The sequence below is a fragment of the Bos javanicus genome, chromosome 11 (genome assembly GCF_032452875.1).
Source record: "Bos javanicus breed banteng chromosome 11, ARS-OSU_banteng_1.0, whole genome shotgun sequence".
NCBI classification, from domain to species: domain Eukaryota; kingdom Metazoa; phylum Chordata; class Mammalia; order Artiodactyla; family Bovidae; genus Bos; species Bos javanicus.
Window position 1 is genome coordinate 102,405,587 of NC_083878.1, and position 15,535 is coordinate 102,421,121.

A 15,535-nucleotide genomic window follows, 5' to 3' on the forward strand; every position below is an offset into this window, starting at 1 on the left:
AAGCTCGCGCAGGTTACTCTTTAGAGGTACAGAAACACCCGACCCCCCAGACACGCTCCGCCGCAGGAGAGACTGTCGACTGGGTTGGGGTCCTTTGCGCGGCCCCTCTCGGGCCACACGGATTTCTCGGGGTCCCTCTAACGTCCTAGACCCGACCTGCCCAGCTTTCCAGCCTCGCCCCACAGTGAAGCCATCGTTCTGTCTCCTTCCAGGCGCAGACACCAAGCTTTCCCCACCCCTGCCAGGCCCACCAGGTCCAAAGAGATCAGAGAAGGGGGGCTACAGATTTTCCTTCACGAAAAACATGTAGACCGCAAAGGAAATACCCGAAAACGACGCAACAAATTAAAATCTCTTCTCCACACATACAATTCTTTTTCTGCTGGGTGTAGTCCCTTTTTCTTGCTAGAGGAAAGAGAAAAACAACGACAACAACAACAACGGCCGGGCAGGGAGGTAGGGAGGGGGTAGAAAAGGTATCGTTGACAGCCCGATGGAAGAATAATTTGAATAACTGTGGGAAAGTGTAGGGGAAAAACTTAAAAACCTTACGTCCTAATTCAACGGCAGCGGCAGCCGGGCTTTGGACCCCTCCCCGCCCGCCTGTACCCCCCTCGGCTAATCACCCTCATTAGGAGCCTCATCACCGGCCTAATGAAAGCAAACCGTGTGGAAATCGCCGGTAAACAGTTGGGTCTGTGCTGTAATTAATTCAGTGTCTCTTTTAATCAAACTGAAAGGAATCGGGCAGTGGCTTGCGGAGCCGTGACATCACCCCCAAAATCGGCCAGAGCCAATCAGCGTCATCACTCCGGGGACACGTGGGCGAGTCCCCTTAAAAACACACACACACACACACACACACACACAACACAACGGAAAAAAAAAAAAGAAGAAGAAACGAAAAAAAAAAAAAAACCAGCCCCAAAGTAAAAGTGACACAAGTTCATTTTTTAAAGGAAGGGGGGGAGGCGAAGGCGCGCGCGGAGGACGGGCGGAGAGCGGCAACTGCGGAGTAGGGAGGCGCTGTCCACGGTGCTGACGGGGCCCCCGGAGCGGTGGGAGCGTGGAGAGAAGACCTCCCCGGCCAGGTGGAGCGTCATGCGCCGAAGGCCGCCGCCGCCGCTATCCGCGGTGCTGACGCCGCCAGGTGCGCCCCGATCCCTCGGCTGGTAGCTCGGCTCGGGCCCGCTGCTAACCGCGGTACTGACCCCGCTGCCCTCGGCCACCACTCGCCTGGAAGAAGCGTGCAGTTTGGATTTTTTTTTTTAAAGCCCTTCTTTATTTAGATTCCAGCGTCTTCTCATCTCTTCTGTGCCAAAGGGGAACTCAGGCCGTCCGTCTCCCCCTTGGCTCTCCCCAACTTGGCGCACCCTCCCTCCCGCTTCTCCCTGACACTCCCACCACCCCCCCTCGGCTCGGCGGCTCGGCGCGATGCTGCAGAAGACGCGCTGAGCCCTTTTGGATCTAATGCGCAGAGGAGGTTGGCCCAGAGCTCCTGGGCTCCCCCAAGGCTGAACTCCATCCAAGGTGCCCGCAGGCTCCCTGCCCGCCTTCCCCATGCCAGCCCGCAGCTAGGGGCAGGGGCAGCGGCGGCTGGGGTTGGGGGTGGGTGGGGAGCTTTTGGGGAGGACAGGTCGCAGCTTGGCTATGGAAGGCTCCAATGGCTTTGGGATCGACTCCATTCTCTCCCACCGAGCGGGCAGCCCCGCCCTTCCCAAGGGGGACCCCTTGCTCGGGGACTGCCGCTCTCCCCTGGAGCTGAGTCCTCGTTCAGAGAGCAGCAGCGACTGCTCTTCACCAGCCTCGCCAGGAAGGGACTGTCTGGAGACGGGAGCCCCGCGGCCTGGCGGGGCTTCGGGACCAGGTTTGGACTCCCACCTGCAGCCTGGGCAGCTCTCGGCCCCAGCCCAGTCTCGCACCGTGACCTCCTCCTTTCTGATCAGGGACATCCTTGCCGACTGCAAACCGCTTGCGGCCTGTGCACCCTACTCTAGCAGCGGGCAGCCAGCCGCTCCTGACCCTGGGGGCCGTCTTGCGGCCAAGCCTGGGGAGGACTTTAGAGACAAGCTGGACAAAAGTGGCAGCAACGCCTCATCGGACTCTGAGTATAAAGGTAAGAAAGTGGGAGGTGAAAACCTAGGGGAGGGGGGCTCCATTTCTGAACATGGCATTAAAACTGGGGTGCACACATGCGGGGACATGAACATGCTCACCCGGAGTGCCCCCGGCCCAGGCAGAGCCGCTGGTCTCATCTGAAGCTTTCAGTCAGTTAGCCCCGTGGTTATGCTTTTGAGCAACAAAGAGTCCAGCAGAGCGAGGAGAGGAATTCTGTGTGATGACCCAGGAGAGATTCCCGAAAACACACAAAGCAAACTTTCCAAACTTCGGCTGGGACTAACCAACCCTCCAGTGGGCAGAAGCAAGTGCCTCTCAGACCAGTGGCTCTCTGGGAAAAGACCTTGCAGAAGCAACAGAAGACCCAACGGGTTCTTGCTCGAACGCTTTTTTATAAGGGGGAAAACCTAGCAGGAAATTTCGGCTGAAGCACTGAGAACAGTCAATTTTCCACCCTTTAATTTGAATATCCAGATGGGGAGGGCAATTCAGCTTTCCTTCCCGTTGGCCCCGGGTGTGATCTGGGTCCAGGGAATCATGCAAAAGAAATGCTCACTTAAAAGTAGAAACAGCAGTCAGGCAGGCGGCTGACTGGCTGGGATCGGGTTCAGCGGTCTCTGTGCTCACCCAACTGTTCTCACTGGATTTCATTTGAAGTGCACTGAGCAATCAACTTCGGGCTGTGTGTGTGGGACCCAGAGATCCCCCAGCACCCAGCCTATACTGGGGTTGAAGGACCCTTTACTTGCTTTTTCACCCCGTGAATCTTTCCACTTTCCTTTCCATCCTGTCTTAACCAGGGAGCTGAGATCAGCACTAAGAGGAAAGAGGGAAGGAGGAAGGAAAGAAGAAAGAAAGGAAGAAAGGAGAGAAAGAATTCCTTAATTTTGTTTCTCGTCCTGGCCACTGCCTTGACTTTAGGTCTTTGGTGAAGCCAGAGGCACGAAGTTCTTTCTCAGGGAGAAGTCAGGAGGCAGGAAGGGAAGGAGTTTCAGAGCCCTGTGTCCCCATCCAGTAGAAAATGAAGGGCTGGCAGGGGCTGTTTAGAGCTCTTTCAGCCTTATAATTAATTCCCAGAATGCTTTCCATGAGATAAAACTTCCCTATAAAGCCAACTTCTATATTGTCTTGGGGGCCCTACATCTCCTGACCCATATTTGCACTGCTAAGTTGATTCAGTCGTGTCCGACTCTTCGAGACCCCATGGACTGCAGCCCAACAGGCTCCTCCATCCATGGGATTTTCCAGGCAAGAGGACTGGAGTGGGCTGCCATTGCCTTCTTTGTTTGCACTAAGTTATCACAAAAATTTAGGAAGGCTCGTTTAACACTCTCTTCCCAACCAAGAATTGGTTGTGGACATGCCCTGACCTCAAACCAAAACCCATATGAGGCCCCACTCCACATCTCATTCCCTCCTCCACTGCCCCAAGCAACCAGTGGAGACTCCAAGGTCTCCCTGGGTCAGCCGTGCTAGATGGGCAGGTTGGGCTGGAGCTGGAGGAAGGGGGTCCAGACGCCTGTGGCCCAGAGAGCCCTGCTCCTCCCCCCAGGTCTGTTTAGAGAGACAAGGAAAACTTGCCTGGGAGAAAGACAGGTGTATGATGGGGAAGTGAGGGGGAGCAAGGGAGGCAAGGTAAATATATATGTGTAACAGCATATTTTATTATTTATAATTCTCAACAACACCCAGATTTATAGTTAGAATAAGTCGCAAGCCCCCCCTGCACTGCGTGGTGCTGGTGAAAGAGTGTGGCTCGTGTCTCTATATTTGTTTATTTTTTTGCCCATAGGTGGGATTTTGAGTCAAGGTTTCGGTTAAGATAATTGGAATATCAATTTTCTTCTCTTGTCCCTGATGATATCTGATCGGGGTGGTGATGACGGCCGGCTGTCCACATATCACTTAAATAGGGTTGGAGCTGAAGACAGAGGAAGGTCTCCCCCAGCCCTAGGTACCCCACCTTTGCATCAACAAAGTCCCGGGTGAAGAAGGAGAAGAAATAACCGCCTCTGGAGCATTTCTCAAAGGCGGACCGGAAGCAGGAGACCTTACCGAGAGACAGACAGACACACGGGGTTGGCAGCTAAGCGACTCCCCTATCCACCTGCCATGTGAAGAGTCCCTCCTCCAAGGAGGGCACGCAGGGAAGGTCAGTCCCATCCGAGTCGGCATCAAAGGTTCCTCAGCATAACATTTAAAGAAGCGGAACCGGGCTTTGAAGTCAGGCGTTCTGCAGCGCACGGTCTGGCTTGCAAGAGCTGATATCCATGGAGAAACGAAACGGGCACTGTGCTCCCAGCTGGCAGGGTCGGGGGGCCTGGAACTCTCAGGCGTTGAGATTGACTGAGCCTGCTTCGGAGGTTGAGGCTGGGCACCTGCAAGTGTGTATCTGAAGGCTCCAGCCTGCGCCCGGGAGAGGAATTAGAGAAAAAGCCCCAGGAGCCAACCCGTTCTTCTGGACACCCCAAACTCAACCTCCACCCCACCCCCAACCTTGGAGCTCAGTCCTGAGAAATGGGGGGGATTTACAAATAGGGCCAGATGATGAGGTCAAAAAGTAAGGTTTCCACAATATCAGGTTAGAGGTTTGGATAATCATTTCCGCAAACTTGCTCAAACTTTACCTGCCTGGCATAGACAGAAAAGATCCTCCAGCATAGACAGAAAAGATCCTCCATCCTAACAGATCCCCATCTCCTGAGGCACCCTTGCCCCAATGTGGCCCGAGTCCAGGAGGGCAGGGAGAGGCCAGCGAGCTGGTCTGGAGGAGGCGGTGGGAAGGCGTGGACCCCTGCTCACCGGCTTCTTACCGGTTTCTCACCCGCTAGCGCTCTCCCGGCTCAACCACTGGGGTGTACCTGGTGACTGGCACCCTCCCAGTCTCGAACCGCTTTCTGGTTGAAAAGTCTTGCTCCCTCGTGGCTCAATTAACCGGATTATTGTTTCCTACAGACAGAAATTAACTCCAATTCAGCTGAACCCAGTCACTGCAAACACCATGCTCAATGAAACTCAGCATAAAGGAAAAATAGAGAAAAAGAGGGAGGGAAGCCCCATGTCCATTTTGGGGAGATGGTCTCTGGTGGTATCATCACTTTAGGGGAAGAAGGAGGGAGGTCTTTGAGCTTGCTCCAGCAAGTGTGCATTTTCAGTGCAGTCAACTCCAAAGGAAAGTGCTGGGGAAAAAAGAAACCACATTATCCAGTACCATCCTTGTGACTCAGGAGCGGGGACCCTGCTGGTGTGTCTCGACCATCGGGGGAAACACAGGGCAGCCACCGTAGGCAAATGACAAGGACACACGGACCTCAGAGATGTGTGCATCTGAGGGGTAAACGAGTCACTTATTTTTCCAAACGGCTTTGTGCTCCCTGATCGGGCACCTGGCAGTTCGCATTTTGCCTGTGCGCTGTTTGTAGTTTAAGAAACAGGGGAACCATCCCTATAGATTCGTGCCCAACCAGGGGTCAGGCGAGATGTGGGTGTCCTTCAGGACCACCGTCTACTCCAGGGTGAACAGGCTTTTGTCCCTCAATGCAGGTTCTTCTCCCCAGACTCTGGCCCTCAGCTTCCTCTCTTTCTGGCCCAGATGCAGCCAGAGAATCAGGGGCACAGTCCTAAACCCCGGAGCACGCACCGGAGCAGCCCACCAGGCTGGAACTCCTGCGTCCCCTCCCCACCGCTCTCCTCCCCTGGCAGATCCACCCAGTCGGTCCACTAATCCCTCCAGGGAGCGCCCGTGCAGTGTGGGAGCTGGGTCGAGTTCTCTGTAGGCTTTGGGTTATTTCTCCTCGGAGGTGTCGCTCCTCCTCGGTCTGGGGGCTGGGAGGTCTCAGCCCTGAGCGGCTTTGCTGCGGCCCCACGGGCTCGAGTGCAGCGGGGCCACCGCCACCGGGAGCCACATTCACAAGACCGTAAGGGCGGGCGGGCGGGCGGTGAGGCTGGGCCCTGATGCGCGGCTGTGTCTCTGCAGTGAAGGAGGAGGGCGACCGGGAGATCTCCAGCTCCAGGGACAGCCCCCCGGTGCGCCTGAAAAAGCCACGCAAGGCGCGCACGGCCTTCACCGACCACCAGCTGGCACAGCTGGAGCGCAGCTTCGAGCGACAGAAGTACCTGAGCGTGCAGGACCGCATGGAGCTCGCAGCCTCACTCAACCTCACTGACACGCAGGTCAAGACCTGGTACCAGAACCGCAGGTGAGGCCCCCTCTCCTCTCCTCCCCACCCCTCCACGGACCCACCGGGACACGGGTCTGACTGAGCTTTCCCCATTCTGGGGACCTCTGAGCTTTCCCCATTCTGTGAAACTGGGAAAGTGAGGCCTCGGACGGAGAGAGAAAGCCTTGCCTGAAGCCCACAGTGAGGGATAGAGACAGGACTCGATCAGGTGGGCAGATGGACACGTGGACCATGGGAGGTCCAAGCCTGTCCACCCAGGCCACATCCTACCACCTCCCTCCAGCCCTGGGCAGCTGCTAGGGGTAGAGGGGGTGGCACTGAGCTTTCCCGGGATTCTTCAGGCCTCCCCAGTCTTTCTAGTCCCTGAGACTCAAGGAGGGAAAGGGCCCAGACTTAGCTCCTTGGGGCCTGAGGGACCGGAAAATTGATGCTGGGCACTGGCCTCGAACCTGGTGTTTCCTACTCTTCCTTCCCAAGACATTCACAGGATGAAGAGAAACACAAATGCATACAAAACACACACACAGCCACACGCTCAATCCAGTCACACACTCACGTCGACACAATTCACTAATACAAACACACCCACAGTCACCCGCATACTCTTAGCGGAGGCTGGAATGTTGCTTTCCATAAACAAGCTCAGAACACGCTGCCCCATTAATAATAAATACCGATTACTGCTTCGGGCATTAATAATTAAGGCCCGTTACAGTAATTACACAATTATGATGATGATGAATAATTCAGGCAGGAAAATGGGGGTTGGTATGGCTGAGTCCGACTCAGTGGGGCTGCCTCACCGGCCAGGTGCACCCAGGAGTCCGGCCGCAGCCCTGGCAACCAGAGTGGCCTCGCTTCCCTGCCTTCCCCAAAACCTAGCCGGCACTGGGCTGGGGCCTCCCGGCCTCGGGACCGGGCACACTGTGGGGCTGGCCCCAAGCCTCGGACCTGCGCGCGGGGTGCGGCGGAGGCGGCCGTGCGCTCTTCCTCTGCGGTTGCCGCGGTCTCTGGCCCGCGGGCTTCCGCAGAAGCGGTCAACTGTGGTCCCGCGGCGAGGCTGGTCTCCTCCGGGCCGGTGGTGCGGCTGGCAGCATCAACCGCTCCCCATTCCACCACGAGCAGACAGACCCCGGCACCCCCTGCGGCCCTCTCCAGGGTGATCTTTCGTTCCAAGGCCTCCCCCGGGGGCCGATGCACGGGGGCGCGAGGCGCAGAGCTCCGACATCCCGCTTCAAGCGCCCAGGTTGGGTGGGATGCCCTGCACGAAGTGTGGCGATCTTAGACCCCTGGCTCTGGGGATAAGACAGCCTAGCTTAGAACCCGGGGTCTCCTCTTTTTCGGCCGCCCTGAGATCTGACCCACTCCTCAGTTTTCTTATCTGTAAGCGGGGATGACAGTCATGAAAAGTTCGTGGAAGATTAATAGCATCGATGCCTTTAATGCGCGAAAACCGTGCCCGGCAACCCGTGATTTAGTGATATGAACGAACTAGTGGGCTCCCTCCTGGCCTCTCTGCAGGCGCTCCGGGGCAGGCACTCTGAGGGGCAGGGGTCTCCGAGCGCCCCAGTCCTGATCCCTGCCTTGCGCGTTTATTTCGGTCCCTAGGACTAAGTGGAAGCGACAGACGGCCGTCGGGTTGGAGCTGCTGGCCGAGGCGGGCAATTACTCGGCGCTTCAGCGGATGTTCCCGTCGCCTTATTTCTACCCGCAGAGTCTGGTTTCCAACCTGGATCCCGGCGCCGCGCTCTATCTGTACCGCGGGCCCAGCGCACCGCCGCCCGCCCTGCAGAGACCTCTGGTCCCTCGCATCCTCATCCACGGACTCCAGGGCGCCAGCGAGCCGCCGCCGCCGCTGCCACCGCTGGCCGGCGTCCTCCCGCGCGCCGCGCAGCCTCGGTGAACGCCCGCCCGCCCGCCGGCCCGCCCGCCCAGGCGCACCCGGCCCCCCGTCCCGGGGCTCCGCACCGGCCCCCCTCCGCCAGCCTCGGGGAGGGCGCGGGGTTTCACGCCTCTTCCTGGGGCGGGGGGCGGCTCCCCGACCGGCCCTCCCTGGCGTCGGGCCCAGCGTCCCCAGAAGGGCCAAATGCCAAGTCTTCTAAGGCCCGGACCCCCGGACTGAGTCCCCCTAACCCTCCCCGTCATTCTCTCTCTCGGTCACTCCATCAGGGAGCCACTTCCATCGCCGGTGTACATACGTCCCATCCCCCCCAACCCCGCCACCGGCGCGCCCCCTCGCCCCTCCCGGGAGCCGGTGGGGCGACCCCCTTGCTGCGCTCTCCCGCTTCCCGCTCCAGCTGTACACCGAGCCCTCACCCCGCAGCCCTGACACACGGAGGGGAAGGGGTGTGCGAGCCCCCGCCCCGCGCCAGGGCCGGCAGCAGAGCTGTACATACGTGTGCAAAGTGTAAAGTTATTTATTCGTGATCCATCAGCCCGTGACTGTGTCCGTGAATCAGTGAGTCTGGGGCCTGTGCCCACCCACCGCCCGCCCTCCCAGGCGGGGCAGGCCGCGGCCAGGGGACTTGCCCACCCACACCCCAACCCCCGCGTCCAGCCTCCGTCTGGGGGAAAGCCAGACCCCTCGGGTTCTCTCGTTTTTTAAATGTCGAAAATAAACTTCTTACTAATGACCAGGCGCTTGTCCGCGCGCTCCATTGGTCGGTCAGCGCTCGGCCCTTCCCCATTCCTCCGGAAGATTCCTTTTCCGCTTCTGGGACTCAGGCTCTTTTCACCCTCAGTAAGGAAGCACTGTGACTCGTCTCCCTCTCTTTCTGAGAGCTGAGGCTGGGGGCAGGCGTCCCCCTTCCGGGCCTCAGTCTTCCCATCTCTATAGTGAGGCGAGCGCGCGGCTCCCCCACCTGCTCCAGCCTCTCCATCTGGTTCCGCGCTGTTCAGCCGGTCCCGGGGGCCGGGGTGGGGTCAGCGCCCGGGCAGGCTCGGCTGCAGGCCGGGACGCGGTGCCCTGGCTGAGCCGGCTCATCTGGCCGCAACAAGGGCGCCAGCAGCTGGTGACCGGCCGGCCCGGCGCGGGGGCCGACAGATGGGTTCCGAGGCTGCTTCCCCCCGTGGGCCCCTCCGCCCTGCGCCTCGGCTGCGGGCATCAGCGGCAGGCGAGGAAGCTCCCGGCCCCTGCCCTGGGTAGGACCTGACGAGCCCTCGCTGGGGAACGCGACTCCCCCATTTTCTCACTGCCCCTTCACCCCACGACCATGTTGGGGACACCACCCAGAGGGAAGCCGAACCCCGGGAAAGTCCGCCCTGGGGCCCCAGCCTCTGACTCCAGGTCTCAGGACAGGGATTTCAGTCTCCAGCCAGACTCCAGACTTCACTTTCCCGTTCAAAGGGCCAAGGTCACCTCCTGGGGCCCCACAGCTCACAGGGGAGGTGGAATCAGGTGGTCCCTTCCCACACACCACCTGCAACTCAGACTCCCCAGGAGGCGCCTGGAGCTGGGAAGTTTGGGGGCCCGGCAAGCCCAGCCCCGCTCCGGGTTTGTGGCGGACTGTTCCAGGAAAGGACTGCCTGGTGGAGGAGGGGTGGGGTTCGGATTCCACTCTTGACTCCCCTGCGCTGGCCTCTGCTACAGTTTCCTCCCGCCTCCCCGCCAGCACCCTCTCGCCACCCCTTTTCTCTCCTAGGGTGCTGAGGGTATTATTCTAATTTTGCCAAATGCACAGCAGCTAATTAAGGAGCCCCTCGGCTTTCGAGTTCTTTTGCATGTGAATGGGGGTTGGTAAATCCTCAGCTCTGGCTGGAGGAGGGGGCGAGGGGGGGACTGTCCCCAACTCAGGGTTAATGAAGTGGGAAAGAAGTCTCTCACAGCCTCCTGCAAACAAACCCCCCCTACCCCCATGCAACACACCCTGCCCAAATCCTACATGGATTGACTTAAACCCAGGGGATAAGTGCTTTAAATTAATCTCATTGAATAAGAATGAGACCAAACAAAACTCTTTAAAATCATATTAAAAATCTATCAAAGGACAACTTGCACTGGTGTGCTTTTCATTTTGTGCAAGAGAAGGAGATAGACTGGAGCAACCACCCTTACATTTACACAGCGGCCGTGTAAACCACAGACACAGTCCCAGCTATGTAATTGTCCTTGTACCTCCGAGCTGATTTCATATCTTACACTAATGAAGAACAAGGCTCCCCGACAAGTTTATAATTACAGTATTTTAAACTGTCCTGCACTTCCCATCTGTAATAATAACTTTACAACCTCTGCAGTGAGGTGGGCTTCGGTTTTCATCCATTTAGAAGGCTAAATCGGTTTCTCTGTTCCCAACCCTGGGGGCTGGGTGAACTCGCCCTTAAGATAGAAAAAAAAAGAATGAATGTGCGAGCCCCCCCAGCAGGCAAGACAATAGGAGAGGCACTGAGAAAGCAGCGTCTCAGTGCCTCTTCTGACCCACCCCCACCCTCCCTTGGAAACCTAGACTCCAGGGGGGCAGGGGCAACAGAGTTGAAAAGAAGTTGAGATTCCCCTAGCAGTCTTGTTGCGAGGCTTCTGAGCCTGTTTGAGAAGTCCAGCTGATTTTAAGGGGTGCTCGGCCGCCTCCACGCTGAAAGGCTTTGCTCTGAACCTCTCCTCTGGTGGAGCAGATTAAGAGATAAGGCATCGTGGTCATGCAGGCAATTTAACAAGACCAGTGGAGCGCCCTTTGCAAGGAGGGCAACTTCTCCAGTGGGGGTGGGGGAGCCTTAAATTTCTGTCTCCTGGAAGCGACGGTTGGATTCTGATGGCTTCCGCTGACTTTCCACTGAAGGGCTCAAATGTTAAATGCCAAGGGTGCTAGCAGCTTGGATACGCCTGCCTTATACGCCTGCCTTAAGGGGCTCTCTGACTCCTCGGCCTTCCCTAAATCTCGCCTCCCTTCACCACAGGGGGGAGAAAAAACAATCAAAGGAATCCACCGGGCTTTGTCAGAATGTCCTTTGCTGAGAGTCAGTTGGCTCTGCTTCTCTCAAAGTGGAAAATGTCGCTTGCGTTGCATCAGCTCGGCCTTCCTTCATCACTCACCGAGGGCTCTCTGCCCTTTAGTGCATGAGAATGGGGGGCCCTGTGAAGATGCTCAGCCCATAGGGTTCCAAACATGAAGATGTCTGGGATTAAAAAAGAGCATTTTACAAGCCCATGAGGGAAAAAAGCTTTAGGCTGCAACATTCCATGAAATGTCCAGATTCTCTGACTTCTAAATATGGGGATCAGGTTTATGAGACAGAGAAAGAGGTAAGTTTGGAAAATTAGAAAAAGAAGCAAGATTAGAAATACACACAAAATTAGGATATGTACAGTGGAATTAGGCTAAAGCTTTCCCTAATTGATGCCTGAAATGTATAATCTGTCAAGAGCCATAATAAGAGAGAAAGAGATTTATTTTAAGGTTATTTAAATTTAGATAATATTAACCTTAAAGCTGCTAAATCCATGTTTCTTTATTAACTGGGGGTAATGTATTGATTCTACTTAGAAACAGGCCCAGACAGCATCCATGGCAAGAAACCTTCACTTAAGTCTCAGCACATGAAGAGGAAGTCTAGATCTCAGAATTACAGTCACTTAAATGCTTTGCAGGGTCCTGGCACTTCTGCCCGCTCCCAGGGCAGATTCCTCCTTTCACGGAAAGAGTATTTTTCGTGGGGGGAGGTAGGGAAAGCAGGGTTTCTCTTTGATCATTCCAGATCACTGGCATTAACCCTCTGACAGCTGGGTTTTGTTGACAAAGTTTGATCCCCTCTTTTCTCATCCCAATCTTGTGGACTCTCACATATGGAAACCAAAAGTAGGTGGCAGACTTACCCAGAGTCAGTATGGCGTGTGCTGCAGGTGTATTTATTATCATTGTTACAGATTTCACCAAAGATCCCTATTAATTCCGATGTGACAGCCAAGTCTCTGAGGCCACATTTTCCCTGCACTGGTGGGCCAGGGCTTATGAGACTCACCCTCACCTTCAGGACACGTCCCTTCTGGTGGGATGTCCACCCATGTTCACCTTACACCTGAAGGATGGAGGCCAGGAGGCCTCCCGGCTCCCCATGGCCCCCGCAGACCGCTTGCCTGTGTAACGCTCACCATCCTCGCCGGGCCCTTGAGCTCACTTGGCTCTGGAGGGGTTAAGGGGGCCTCCACACTCGTGCTAGTAACTTCAGAGAATGGGGGCTGAGAATAAGAGGAGAGGTGGAGAGAGCATTGCCCGAGGACAGGAGGGCCAGGAGGCTCTGCTCCCCCTCTCCTGGGCCACTGGAGTTACCCTGCCCAAATCTTACATTTATTGGGAAATCAATACGCCCCGGGGGGTTCTCCTTCAGACCTCCCAGAAAACACAACGGGGGAGGGGCAGCTGTGGCCTGGGCCGCAGTACAGACCCCGAGCCTTTCTGGAGCACAAGACGGAAGAGAACGCTCAGGCAGCGGTGCCTTTTGACTTCAAAGGCAAACTAGAAAAAGGCAACAGTAAATCAATTAGTCCTAAGAAAGTACGTTTTCCCCATGACAAGAAGGACAGAGCATCGCAGGTGAGTGTGACGTGGGCGCTCAGAGCCGCTTGCATACTCGGGAACTGAGACCCGGAGGCATTTGTGACCCACACCAAAAGCTCATTTGGTCCTTTTTAATAAAGCATTTGTATACATCAAGAAAAGGATCTGATAGTCTTTTCTCTTTACCAATTCCAGTTTTTAAAATCCTGTTTTACAAAATTCAGGCTAACATACGTGTAGAGGGCAGCTTAAAGTGAATGGTGAAACTTCTTCAGAACGGCATCACCAGGCAGGATCCCCTCCGGGTGGGTGCCGCAGGACGTCAGGATTTATATTAAGTGATTAAGTGCTCATGTGATCTACGGGCAGTGATGGAATACATCTGAGAGGGGTCTTAAACAAGGCAGGGTAATCAGGTAATCCACCCTCTGTTGACCCCTGCCCCCGCAGGGACAGGGGTCTGCAGGGGGTGGCGGTGGCACCCTCAGCTCTCACGGGGTTCCTGATGAGAACAGGACGCCCACTCCAGGGTCCACCCGGAGGCCCCGTCCTGTGCAGGCAGAGGTTAACATACTTTCCGGGAGGCCTGGGGACGGGAGGGAGGGGGGTGTTTAATCTGTTCCCTCGGCAGAGGCTGGGCCCGGGGTGCGGGCGGCGCCGCGGGGCTGGCTGGCCGGCCCCGCGCGCGTGTTCTGCTTTCTGACCTTGGTGCCGCCAGTCTCCATCCCGCTGGCATATTCGGAACGCAAGATTTCAGCCAGGCGCTGCTTACTCTGGGTCTTCTTCCTCTGAAGGTCAGGCCTGAGGAGCAGTGATAGTGGGGTCGGGGGGGGGGGGGAGAAAGGAAACTTTATTATTATTTCTTTTTTCCTTCTTCATTTGGGAAGAGGCGGATGGCAGCTGGTTCCGAGAGTGCGGAACTGACATTTTTGTATTAACAGAAGTACAATCCCTTCAATAGCGCTTGTTTTGATATTCTATGCACCGCAAGATTAGATACGCTGCTGACAGATTTTCATAACGGTGGCAAAATATCATGGCATTTTTAAAAGTGAGGCTTTGTTCTGTGTTGTTTTCACGGAAAGAAAAGAATGAAACACACTCATACTCTGATGGCAAATGAGGTGTATGATACAGCAGTTTGCCAAGGGATGGGGGGAAACCCACCCTGAAACTCACAACACTCTGCACGCCAGTGCCTGGGAACCCCCTGCCCTTGGCTGCCTCCTGGGGACCCGGCTGGGAGGCTGGTGGGGGCTGCGGTGGCTGCCACCGACACCTCTTCCCTGACTGAAGAGCCTCTAGTAATAATAAATCATTTCTGACCCTAAAAGTCCCACACCCAGGTGTGCCTGGGCAGACGGCGGCGCGGCATCTGCACCAGGGATGGACCCAACCCGCATGGAAAATGCCAAAGCCTGAAAATCAATGTCAGATGGTGAATCCTAGTAACTGGTTTCAAAAGGCAGCCGCTTCATCGTTTATTTGATCAGAAGATCAGAGGGGGAAATTTGTAGAAGTTCAATCGTACACAGAAAAAACGATTATGAAAACTGAAGAGTAAAATAATGCTTCTTAAGACAAGATTTTATCCAAAACAACAGGGTCGTCACCAGAGGATCCGTCTTGCTGTGCCCACGGTGCCTTCAACCCTGAGGTGGCACCAGCTTGGGCTCTAAAAGAAGGCAGACGCTACCCTCTGCTACCTGCATCAACAGCATTCCCTTTGCTGTAAAAATCAGAGGATACGTCAGACTGAAAATAAATACAACAGAACTCCTTCAAAGCCCAGGAATTAACTACGAGACTAATACTGTGCCAGTAAAGTGATCAGGAAGTCTGTAACTAGGTTAAAGCTACCGTCTCCCTTTACACTCACACTGCAGAGGGTGGGGTGCACGCGATGGGGGGTGGGGGGTTTCAATCCATGCCAGTCACAAACGGGGAAAAATGCAAAGCCAACCTGTGAGGGGAAGAAGACTCAAAGCCGAGGCTGGGGCTGACAGTACCCTGTGGTTAAGGGTCAGGCGTCTGCAGTAACACGTGTGTGCAGTGCAGGACAGGGCGTGGTGAGGAGGTCAGAGCTGGCGCGGGGGAGGACTGTCACTCCACGAGGCAGGCTTGGTCACCATCTCAGATTACAGATGAGGAAACTGAGGCCGGAGGAGGGGAAGTACTGCCCCAAGACCATCCACCTCCCAAGAGCGTAAGCCAGACGCAAACATGGGCCATGGACACAAGCCTGAGCTCTTCCCACCAGCCGGTCCCGGATGGAACCACCGGGCGGAACAGGAGGGCCCAGCGGGATCAAGGACGACAAACCACCGCGATTTGACATGGAGGAGGCCTTCACGACTCACAGGGATGTTTCAGTGGGGCAATGCTGGCGGAGGCTGGAGGACAGGGGGAGCTGGGAGGGGAGAGCTGCAGCGTGAAGGGGGGACCGGGCCTGGAACCCTGCTCTGTCACTCACTAGCTGAATGACGTCGACGGGGGCCTCGAGCCTCCGCATCTGAAAAATGGGGAGTATCCTTGAAATGTAGTTCACAAGCTTTGTGAAGGTGAAAGAGAATAAGACATATGGAGTGCTGGCTGGTGGCTGGCACGTGGGCTGCAGACAACCACAGTTAACCCAGGGCAGCTCAAGTCCAGAGAGGCCAAAAGACTCCGGCTAGGCCGCAGGGGAGCTGGGACCAACGCTGGGGCCTTGATGTCAGCACTGGGCTCACCCTTTCAGATGGGCAG

At 56.1% G+C, this 15,535-nt stretch overlaps 2 protein-coding genes across 2 annotated transcripts in view; one reads left to right on the plus strand and one right to left on the minus strand.

The window, feature by feature from the left end:
• Positions 1-884: 884 nt before the first annotated feature.
• Positions 885-8,268, plus strand: BARHL1 (BarH like homeobox 1). The gene is made up of 3 exons (XM_061433968.1): positions 885-2,116; positions 6,095-6,317; positions 7,908-8,268. Exons 1-3 carry the CDS (start codon positions 1,651-1,653, stop codon positions 8,200-8,202), a joined length of 984 nt encoding a protein of 327 aa, XP_061289952.1. The 5' UTR covers positions 885-1,650; the 3' UTR covers positions 8,203-8,268.
• Positions 8,269-12,907: 4,639 nt separating this feature from the next.
• DDX31 (DEAD-box helicase 31) overlaps positions 12,908-15,535 on the minus strand; it is a 73,493-nt gene continuing 70,865 nt past the window's right edge. The window contains exon 20 of the mRNA XM_061433959.1: positions 12,908-13,591. Within this exon, the coding sequence (XP_061289943.1) occupies positions 13,402-13,591 (190 nt within the window). The 3' untranslated portion in view covers positions 12,908-13,401. The remainder of the gene's footprint in view (positions 13,592-15,535) is intronic.

Bases quoted from the DNA above. Each gene is read 5' to 3' on its own strand.
- BARHL1 (XM_061433968.1), top strand. From the start codon at position 1,651: ATGGAAGGCTCCAATGGCTTTGGGATCGACTCCATTCTCTCCCACCGA. The intron at 2,117-6,094 runs GTAAGAAAGTGG...GTGTCTCTGCAG, and splicing joins ATCGGACTCTGAGTATAAAG to TGAAGGAGGAGGGCGACCGG. The intron at 6,318-7,907 runs GTGAGGCCCCCT...TTCGGTCCCTAG, and splicing joins ACCTGGTACCAGAACCGCAG to GACTAAGTGGAAGCGACAGA.